The 12,038-nt window shown below is 32.3% G+C and overlaps 1 protein-coding gene across 1 annotated transcript in view; it reads right to left on the bottom strand.

The window, feature by feature from the left end:
* Positions 1-6,888: 6,888 nt before the first annotated feature.
* LOC149076413 (brefeldin A-inhibited guanine nucleotide-exchange protein 3) overlaps positions 6,889-12,038 on the bottom strand; it is a 37,504-nt gene continuing 32,354 nt past the window's right edge. The window contains exons 34-35 of the mRNA XM_089243969.1: positions 8,632-9,434; positions 6,889-7,828 (exon numbers count right to left, since the gene is read on the bottom strand). Coding sequence (XP_089100095.1) covers positions 7,586-7,828; positions 8,632-9,434 — 1,046 coding nt within the window. The 3' untranslated portion in view covers positions 6,889-7,585. The remainder of the gene's footprint in view (positions 7,829-8,631; positions 9,435-12,038) is intronic.

The raw sequence follows: 12,038 nt of genomic DNA, 5'->3' as shown, positions 1-12,038 counted from the left end.
AGCATATAGATGTATTCTCATTTAATATTTTGTTTCACTTGAAAAATATTTGTTATCCTTGATCGTCTTGGGGGAGACATAGGGGCACGAGCTCCCCCCCCTCCATGTTACTCCCCACATACGTCTGATTCTTATGAACCTAACTTAAAACAAAGCATTGCAGAACAAGAACATTTTCTTCTTCCGATTTTTACTTATTGTGTTGGTCAGTGATGGGCAAACTTTTTTAAGAGCAGCCAAAAACAAAAAAGATAAAATTTTGGCGGGCTGGACATATTCAGACACTGAAATTTTTATGCTTAGTGGTGAAGTGGCGAAATGTGTTGTATACTTTGAAGACTACTTCACCAAACACCAAGTCTGGCCATATCGCTATATTGCAATTTACTGCCATTAGTGAGATGGGTTGGAAGTGAAGGCGCTGTCTATCGGTCGTCGCCTCGAGTTCGTTAGGGAAAAATATCTTATCTATATCCTCCCTTGGGTTCAAACCCGGGACCCAGACAACAACCTTCACGATGGTAGACGAGCATCTTACCACCATGCCACTCGGGCACAATACTTTGAAGACTGGCATGGTTTCATTGCAAATGAGAGACAATGGTTCATCCTTTTCAACTGTGAAAATAAATGTGTATTTTAATAACTTTACGCATGTTTTCCTTTTTTTTGCAATTTGAAAATTTTTTTAAATCGATTTGTGTTTAAATTCTCACAACTATATTTTCCATATGCGAAAAAAAGAATACCTCTCAAATGAATTTTTTTCAAAACACTGAAACTGACCATACCATTATTTCGAAATCTGTGGCGGCTGGATAGAACCTCTTAGCGGGCCGTAGTCTGCCTATCACTAGTACAGGTAATTAACTTTAAAACTATATACATCTATGTAATGAAGAGACATGACATTTCAAAACTGAAATATTGAAATCGTACATGAATATAAATAACACTAGTAATATATACCATTTTTAATTCCCTTCATTTTATTTTCCATACCATTAAAACAAAAGTGTAAAATCACAAAATAAAATAAGAAACTTTAACTTCATCGTGGAATGTCAACATGGTTAAGAATGAACACTTGTAAATGGACTAGAGTTACACACAAAAAAAATGCAAACAAAACCAAAAAAATACAAAAATGACTAAGAATCCAACATTTTTATACATACTGGTGATTTTAAATAATAGTTCCCTCTTATTGGACTGACAAACTCAGAGGGTTGTTAGTAGACATCAAGAGAAACAAAAATTGCAGTGGAACATGGTGTTGCAAGCCACATTGAGAGAGTGAAAATCGCAACAAAAAAAACGCATGCAGGTTTCGATGTCAACAACAAAAAGTACATTAATAACTACAAAAAGATTTATTTGATTAATTATTACAAGAGTTGTTGGAAGTGGCAGCCACTGACGTCATTGCGCAGTCTACAAGGACGTAAAGACGATTTCCGGAGCGTGTCCGGGAATCGGTAAGATACCAGGTATACTTCTGATGTCGCCGCAGCGCGTGATCCCACTCCAGCGCATGCGTTTCGCGACGTTTCTTACATCATATATGGTGAGCGAACCCACGAACGCATTCAGCGATCAACTGACATTCACCTTTCGTCTCCTCTGAACTCGGAGACTGCATGCGCTTTCCGCTATTTTCACCCTCTCAACGTGGCTTGCGACACCATGTTCCATTGCAATTTTTGTTCTTCTTGATGTCTACTAAACCTCTGAGTTCGTTGGTCCAATATTAGAACACCCTGTATGTATGTATATATATAGACCATTTCAGCCACTCTCTGTGGTGTTCCCCCTTATGAAGAACCCAAAGATGGCTTTATTTCTTCAAATCATTTTTCCACTTTGTTTCGACTGAATAGTTTAAATTACTATCGAATTTCATTTTGCACAAAGCTATTTGCTTTCAAATTTCATCTTCGTTGCTTTTTAACACACTATATATTCAGGCTGCTTTAGGCGCTAATATTGGCATGTTATTTGGTATTTATTGTGTGTTTTGTTTTAAAAAAATTCTTTAATCTGATTTAAAATATTTGTGCTCATATATATATAAAATTTATCACACTATATATTCCAGCTGCCTTTGGCGCTGATATTGGTTTAATATTTAAACTTGTAAATTGTTTTTAATTCACTCAACTAGGTTATATTTCTACTTGAAAAAAAATATATACATATATATAGAATATTCCACTGCACAAACATTCATAATAATCAAAGCAATATCCCTTAATTAAATAGAATCAACTGCACATAATAAGTATAAAGAAAATTACTGTAACTAATTTTTATCAATTATTCTGATAGTACAAGGTGCTTTAAATTTATTTTTACAACTTTGAAATTTAATAACTGATAAAGTATACAAGATAAAACCTCTTATTTATTGCATATGATGCATAAACTCATGAAAAAATTTCTGTATCAGTAATACAGTTCAACATCCACACCACTGGTAGCACGAAGGATATCCAGTCTGTACTCAATTTCTTGCAGGTTTGTTGCAACATGTCCTTAGTAATCGAGCTGATAGCATTGATTATGTGTTATTTTGGTTTAGTAATGTCAGACACTTTTGTGTGACAGCCACACTGTCAGGATATGGGGTCAGAACATCCACATGTGACCTGTGAGTTGGAAAGAGATAGCCCCAAGGTTGATGTTCGGTGTAGGCACCTGCATAACCTACTTTGATATGTTAGTCTACTTTGTGGCGCTGCAACCAAATGTTCTGTTTCAACAGGATGACGCTGCCACATAGGTCCGCAGAAGTACAGAAATTTCTTGATGAAGCTTTTCTAGAAAGGTGGATTGGTCAAGGTGGGCCAATTCTGGGGTTACTGTGATCACTGGATATTACACTTCTGGACTACTTTATGTGAGGGTATGTAAAAGGGCCTTGTGTACCACATGAAAGTCTGACATAACCGAACTTGAACAACACATAATCAGTTCTGTCAGCACGATTATTGCGGACATGTTGCAACGAACCTGACAAGAAATTGAGTACAAACTGGATATCCTGCATGCTACCAGTGGTGCACATGTTGAATTGTATTAGTGATTATGCATCATACGCAACAAACTAGATGTAAATATCTTGTATAATTTATGCGTTAATAAATTTCAAAGTTGTAAAGATAAATGTAGAACACCCAGTATTATCCTCATTTATGAGCATATGCCTTCAGATACAAGATTGAAAAAGCGAAAAGATGAGAACAGCCTTGCGTCTTATAAATGATATGATATTCAATGTCATATATCATGGATGAGTAGTTGTATGCAATTTCAATAATATGAATCCAGTTATTATTGTTATTGCAGATTCATAATTCATTGAAAAAATTCTCAATAAGAAAGGAAACATTTTCAGTGGAGAATATGCTCTTAAATTGGAGATAAAGGGCAACTGAAAAGTCTTTCTTAAAAACTGCCCAATGAAATTTTTGTATGTATGTATGTATGTGTAGGGAATGTTAAGTAAAAATGTGGAGAATATGACCAACATGAAAGATTTAGAGAATGAATTTTATAGAAGTCAAAGACGTCCGGAACATGACACTTGTTGTTTACTACTTTACCAAACACAACTCTGGCCATATCACTGTATTGCAATTTACTGCCATTAATGAGATGAGTTGAAAATGAAGGTGCTATCTATCGATGGTTGCCTCAAGTTCATTAGGGAAAATATCTATCTAATCTATATCCTCCCTCAGATTTGAACCTGGGACCGTGATGGCAACCTTCATGATGGTAGATGAGCATCTTACCACCATGACACTCTTGTTGTTTACTGTTTCACCAAACACCAACTCTGACCATATTGTTATATTGCAATTTACCGCCATTAATGAGATGTTGTTCACTAGTTCATCGTGCACCAACCCCGGCCATATATCGCCACACAGTACTTTCCAACCAGTAGAGTTAGGTGGGAAATGAAGGCGCCATCTATCGGTGGTCGCCCAAGGCTCGGTAGGTAAACAACCTAACTCTGTTCTTTTTCCGGATTCGAACCTGTGGACCTTGATGGTAACCTTCATAGTGGAAGACGAGCATCTTACCACTGTGCCACTCGGGCACCAAGAGAGATGTTGTTTACTGGCACATGTAGCCATACGTCTGTATTTATATCTGTAACCATGTGTTTTAGTTTTATTGCAACTTACCTTGTTAATTAAACCAATAAAATCGATCCTATGATCTTCCTCTCTCACACACGTACAGAAAAATCCTGTGACACCATGGGTATCTAGAGACATGGTACTCATGTGTGTGGTGTGAGGAAACTTATTTTTTGATAGAATAAAGTGAATCGAATAAATTGACACTTAAATACTTTGAATTAACTGCATTTAAAGTTTTATGACAACATTAGGAAGCTCACATATTTTCATCTCTTTTCATGAAAAAAAATTCTCAGTTTAGTTTGGTTAACTTGTCCTCCTAACCAAATCATGGCTCAACAAAGAGATATAAGCAGATGGTCGAAGAAGATGTGGGTCATGCTGGCAAATGTGTGTGTATGTATTGTGAACCAAACATGAAGTTTGCTCCTGTGTAATGCTTGTTACAATGCTGCCATCCACCATGTGGTTAACTTATCCTGACAATTCATTTAAAATACATCGCTTATTGGTGGCAAGATGCATAACATGAATCTATATTCAATTAGATTGGAGTGTTGAATCCCTCCCATCACTTATTTTCTATATCGCTTCATCAAATTTCAGTTCCAACTCAGAAATGTTTGGCTCATAAGCATCCCCTACAAAATCAGATAATTGTCAGCCTACTAGATAACAAAAATATTTCTCAGTTTTTCTCACAGAAGTTGAGACTTTTTATAATAGTTACAAGATTGTAATATAGGGTTGACTTTTACCCAAATATAACAGTAACAAGTTGTGCTGACATATATGGCTGTTCTCAAAAGCGCAATAAAAGCTTCTGTACAGCAATAGAAAAAGCACAATAAAATTCAAATAAAAGTACATTTCAAAAACAAAATTCTTAAAATAGCAAATGTATGATGTTGACTTCATACATCCAATTTCCACGTGTTCTGAGGTGTTATAACTTTTCAAAAGTTAATATAAATGATGTGCAACAAGAGCTGCTAAGGATAAATAAAACAAAAATAAAAGAAATAACAATATTTTTTCATCACATATAACATTGAATGTCTCAATAGTTTTCCTTTGTGTTGCCAAAAAAAAAAGATAAAAGCAGAAAGTATTCATAAATGAAAAATAAAGAGACATGTTCACAACTTGCAGAAATATTAAGTTTCCTTGAACACTCGAAACCCACAAAAACAAAATGGCAAAATATAAATGCATTATAAGAAAATAAATATCAAAACATATCTACTTAAAATTTTTTAAACAATATAATAATACATGACTAGACATTAATCCATTTAAAAAAATCATGTAACAAAGATGAAAGTCTACATAATATTACATTTCATCATTTCCTATTCTCAAACTTTGCATAACATAATAAAAATGACTAAAGCTGCATAAAATATAAGAAAGTAAAACTTTCATTTATAGGTATTTACAAATATATCTAACAAAAAGCGAAAGCAGCATGTTATGTCTAGGCAGGGGTCTTCAATGCATGACCAGAGGGCCACATGTGGCTATCAGACCATTTTTAGACAGTGGCTAAAAACATTAAAAGTCAATGAGATTTTTTAAAAAATTGTATAAGTTCCCACAGACCACTGAGAGTTATACTGTAGCATTATTGAAATAAGAAATTTCATGATCTGTTAAAAGAAATAAGTTCAATATTTACTGTAAGGAATAAATATTGAAATATTATGGATTTCAAAATTTATTATATATAAGAAATAATTTTGACTTGAAAAGAGATAATTTCAAGATTTATTGAAAGAAACAATTATAAGATTTTTTTAAAGAAACAATTATAAGATTTTTTTAAAGAAACAATTATAAGATTTATTGAAAGAAACAATTATAAGATTTATTATAAAAAATTATCTCAAGATCATAGAAAATAATTACCAATTATTGTAAAAAACAATTACCAATTATTGTAAAAAAATAATTTCAAAAAAGTTTAAAGAAAGAAATAATTTCAAGACTTTTTGGAAGAAATAATTTCAAGATTTACTGAAAGAAATAATTTAAAAATACTGAGAAGGAAATAATTTAAAAATATTGAGAAGGAAATAATTTAAAAATACTAAGAAGGAAATAATTTAAAAATATTGAGAAGGAAATAATTTAAAAATACTGAGAAGGAAATAATTTAAAAATATTGATAAGGAAATAATTTCAGAATTACCAAACTAAATAATTACAAAATTACCAAACTAAATAATTACAAAATTACCAAACTAAATAATTACAAAATTACCAAACTAAATAATTACAAAATTACCAAACTAAATAATTACAAAATTACCAAACTAAATAATTACAAAATTACCAAACTAAATAATTACAAAATTACCAAACTAAATAATTACAAAATTACCAAACTAAATAATTACAAAATTACCAAACTAAATAATTACAAAATTACCAAACTAAATAATTACAAAATTACCAAACTAAATAATTACAAAATTACCAAACTAAATAATTACAAAATTACCAAACTAAATAATTACAAAATTACCAAACTAAATAATTACAAAATTACCAAACTAAATAATTACAAAATTACCAAACTAAATAATTACAAAATTACCAAACTAAATAATTACAAAATTACCAAACTAAATAATTACAAAATTACCAAACTAAATAATTACAGAATTACCAAACTAAATAATTATAGAATCATTTAAATTGATTTCAGATTCAAAGAAGTAATTAATCAGGAACTTCTGCAGAACTGATGGAAAAATTAATTCAGAAGTAATAAAAATTTATAATTTGTGAAGGAAATAATTTCATAATAAATTCATATAGAAAATAGCCTTCAATTATTTTGTCCCTGTTTAACTCACCGTTTCGTTAGCCGTCTATTCAGATGCCACAGTAAATTAGATGAGAAGTCTTTCAAATCTGGATTTTTCTTACATTACAAATACCTCAGTATGAGATAGATGGTGACCCGCAGGTTTCCCATGAAGTTTCGATTTGGCCCAGATGTCTGAAAGGTTGAAGACCCTGGTCTAGAGGACTCGCACAAAAGGGAGGGGGAACAGATCTAGTGAGGTTCACGACATGATATGGGTGGGGAATAAATACTAAAATATATTAAAATTCTACAATTCCTAGGATTTGTTATGTATAATTAAAACTCAAAAGTATATAAAATGATTTCATTAAGAAATTACTCTTTCATTTCTCAATCTAACAAATTTTAATAATAGATAGATAGGTGAACGTAAAACAGTAAAATAATAGTGGATGTGTGTTATAGGGTATTAGGCAATCTCATCTTGACATGAACATATTCTTATCACTCTAAACATATACATAGAATTTTGTAGTAAATATAATGAGAATTTCAGGTTTATAGCAGCAGTAAAATGCCATGAAACACACTCAAAAATATATACATTATCATTTTTTTAACTGGAATTGGAGTGAGAGGCACGCAACGCTCCCCCAAAGCCTAAGTTTGTGGCCACTCTCAGCAACCAGTCAGCAGTGACAAGTTTCAATTCAGCATCAGTTCCATATGCAACCAGATACTGAACACCAGGAACAAATAATGGTAACAACAACTGAAACTGTTGCTCAGGTAAAGCAAGATGAAGATCCATCAGAGCTTGAACCAGCTGCTTGTAAACCAACACGTGAGCTTCGCCATCCTATAAAAATGGTACGTATTATCTTAAAAAAGTGTTATATACTAAACATTGTTCACAAGGCAGTCATTAATTAATGCATATAATAAAGATTAAAGATTTGCATTCAAAATTGTATTTTCTTCCAAAAGAAGTATTCAAAAGAAATTCAACATCTACATCTACATCAGAGGTGCTCAGCCATTTCAATTAGTGGGCCAGAAACTTGTACATGAAAAGGGATAGCTTTTTGCGATTGGCGATTTTTTAGCAATCTTAGTGGTAGTTCACAACTTCAATCGTGGCTGACAATTTTTTTGACTGCAATTAGCAGTTTTACTTGCCTTGAACAATTTTTTTGTCTGTGATTGACAATTTTAACTGCCTTTGACATTTTTTTCAGCTTTAAATGGCACTTTTACAGCCTTTGACAATTTTTTTGGCTGTTATTGGTAACATTACTTGCCTTGACAACTTTGTTGGCATTATCCCTTGTTGGCATATTTTTATGAAAGAAATATGGTCAGCCTAGGTATTCATCGTGTTGTGTGCATTGATATTTTTCTACTGGAACAACTTTTGTGGGTTGGATGGAACCTCCCCCCCCCCCCTAAAATGCCACCATTGGCTCGCTGACAAGAGATTGTGCATCCCTGGTCTAGATAAAAAAATTGCAACTTTTCAAAAGCTCAGAATTTCATTTTTCTCAATTGGGGACTAACGAAGATTAATAACTAACAAATCAATAACTAACTAAATAACGAAGATTATTAATTAATTTACTAAAGAAGATTAATAACCATGACTATGATTCACTAACATAGTACCTTTGTAATAGATGCTCTTCTCTGAAGTAGTATTTCTTCTGGCACAGAAGCATCAGAAGAAGACGATATCTTTGACTGGTTGCTTGACCTTTTTCTGAGTCTTTCATGGAATGCTGATGGCATAGAATGCTTTGTTTTGCGCTTCTTGTATTCATTTATGAGAGAGCTTATGGTCTGCTCAGTGGCTAAGCTGTAAACTGTATCTTTAGAGCTATTATCGCAGTTCAAATCCTCAGAATCCGAACTATCACAATGTGATATTTCATGACCTTCCTTTGTATATTCATGATCATTGGTTTTAACTTCATCTATAGATATATCTTCGATGCAATCTGGAGCTACAAGAAAAAATATGGGCTTATCTGACATGCGATCAACAGTCGCAAGGAGACCATCTTTATCCATAGCACATTCAGTATACAGTTCACAAATATCTTTGAACTTCTTCATAAAAGTCACATAAAAATCATCTAAACAGTCTAATTTGATTAGACGCTCATGAGAAACAATATCTGAAACTGAAGTAGCGGCAGAATCTGTAATTCTTCGGTTGAGAAGCTCATTAGTATATCTCATTTCCATCTCTTTTTTCATAAGACAAATTTCCAGCAAAGTCAATGCTCTAGAGCTCCAACTGACTCCACTCTGTTTGTACAAATTTGCAGCGACATCGATTTGAGCTACTTTTTGAATCAGAAATTTCAAACCCGGTCTAGAGTCAAAATCACAGGCAGTTTGATAAGACTGTTCAAGGCAATTGAAAAGTATGTGTAACTGTTTGACAGTCAACTTTGGAAGAAATCCTGCAAATGAAAGAAAATATGCTTTTCAACTACATGCCAAACAAAATAATGAAAGAAATTTATAAGAAATATGAAACAATATATTGGAAGGAAGATGATTTATAAATTTTAGAAGTAAAAGACCCATGTAAGACAAAATGGACGTGAACTATTCTGGTGTGTCAAAATAAAAAGAAAATAACCAATTAAAAATTTGGACAGATATAATTTTTCAATACTTAAAAGTCATTTTATTTTATTAAAAATAAAGCAAAACATTTAATTAAAAAAAGAAATAAGTTTCTAATCTAACATCAGATTCAATGGACCAGGGCTTAACAAATCTCCCGCACAGAGAAAACAGATTCTCTATCATTTCACATGATACTATGAACATAGCCTAACTTTAGTTTACTGATAGAAATGCGTGATCCAGACACAACTTAATTAAAATGTATGTATGCCCCCCAAAAAAAACATGCTTTAATAATAATTTGGCAGCGATGAATATTTGAGTGCATTGGATCTTTGAAAATTATTATTATTATGTTCCTTTAATAATCTGGTAGGGGAAAAAAAATCCAGATCAGCAGCGAATGTCTGCGTGCATGAGAAAGAAAGAAAGAGAAATGGTAATTAGGATTTAATTCATACACTAAATACAATACAATACTAAAAAATACAATACTAAATACAATACTAAAAAATTTTCCTTTAATAATGAAATACTTTTAAGATCACTGAATGCTTCAATAAATGGATTAGAATGATTATTGGCTGAACAGAAGTCTCAATAGAGCTAACTATAAATAGCTAGGGTGATTCAAAAACAGAATCTTGGACATTTAATGTCCAAGGAACAAGATTAAATAAATATTTGACATTAAATGTCCAAGGAACAAGATTAAATAAAAATTTGACATTAAATGCGCAAGGAACAAGATCAAATAAATATTTCACATTAAATGTCCAAGATTTAATCTTGCCCCTACACTTGTTAGATTTCAAAACAAAGAAAAAAAAAAAGAACCTATTCTCAGTGGCTGAAAAAAAAAAAATCATGTCTTATGTGTACAAAATCACTAGTTTATTTTCTAAAAAATGTGATTAATACCATAAATACAAATTATTAGCAAATGTTTCACTGTATTGGTACAAAATGTTACAATTAGATATTAATTTATGCAAATCAAGATAACTTTGATAATAACTAGAATTGTCACTATCACATAGCTTTGTAAAAATATGCTTTAAAAAATATGTGTCAAAAATATTAATCATGGAATTGCAAGATGAAAACCATTAAAAAATATATAACTTTGTGTTTTTGATGCACTAGTACATGAAAACTTTGTTGATTAATCATCTGTATCACTTGGAAATCCTATGTTACTTCTTCACATATAAATTACCCCATGATTTGTGTTATACTACTTGATGGAGCAATGGGCAAAATTACCTAAGCTCTTCCCTTTTAGGACACCAATTATTGATTTTGATGATGGAAATTCTATATAAATCAAGATGCAAACCTAGTATATTTGAACTAGACTATATACCGTATATATTTGTGTATAAGCCAAGTTTTTTTGTGGAAAAATTTGTTTCTCAAGTGGGATTTGGCTTATACTCGGATCAGTTTTTGATGAGAAAATATTGACCCCCCACAATCAGTAGTCATTTTTGTAACTATAGATGGTGCTAATGATTAGTAGCAATAGATGGCGTTTGATTTTTGTAGCTATAGATGGTGGTTGTGTTAGTACTTTCCAGATTAAATCCACATGGTCATTTTTTTCCCAGGTCGGTATAAGTTTTGATCACCCACAGAAAAACCATTGATCTATTGTTGTAAGAAGGAGTATCAACGATCAAAAATGGAGAAAGAAAAAAAAGATATGCATATGATGCATCTTTCAAACTGAAAATTATCAAATTCGCAGAATAAAACAATAACTGTGCTGCAGCTCGGACAAATAACGACAATGAGAAACAAGTGAGAGAATGGAGGAAAATGAAAGAGAAAATTTCAGAGATGCTGAAGACAAAAAAGGGATCTTCGAGGAAAAGTATTGGTGTTCCCTGAACTTAAAAAGGAATTGAATGAATTGTGCTGCACCTCAGACTGAAAGGTACAATCGTGACAAGGACAGCCATTCATCTGAAAGCATCAAAACTAGCAGAGAGTGTTAAATTCAAAAACACAAAATCAGAAAAGTTCTATGCATCCCCAGGTTGATGCACTTGGTTCATGAACCGTTTCGACCTGTGCTTACGCCAGCAAACAAAGATCGCACAAAAGATCGCACCAGAAGAATTGGAAAGCAGAATTGAATCTTTCCAGAAGTTCATAACTGAACTGCAAAAAAGATATGGATTTGAATGTCACAAATTGGTAATATAGACAAAACCTCAGTTACTTTTGCTTTTCTAAGCAATAGAACTGTTGATGAACTCTGAAAAAACCATCTTTGTTGGAACAACTGGGCATGAAAAAACACTATTTGCATTCATGCTATCGTGCATGGCTGATGGAAAGAAATTGCCACCCACTAGATAAGATTTTCAAAAGAAAAAAATTCTCTGAACATGAAGTTCCCACCAAGAATGATCGTGAAAGCCCAG

Source organism: Pholcus phalangioides, unplaced genomic scaffold, assembly GCF_987345545.1.
Source record: "Pholcus phalangioides strain wild (caught in Gottingen) unplaced genomic scaffold, Ppha-v1.0 ptg000015l_1, whole genome shotgun sequence".
Lineage (NCBI taxonomy): Eukaryota > Metazoa > Arthropoda > Arachnida > Araneae > Pholcidae > Pholcus > Pholcus phalangioides.
This window is presented reverse-complemented; position numbering and strand designations above follow the sequence as displayed.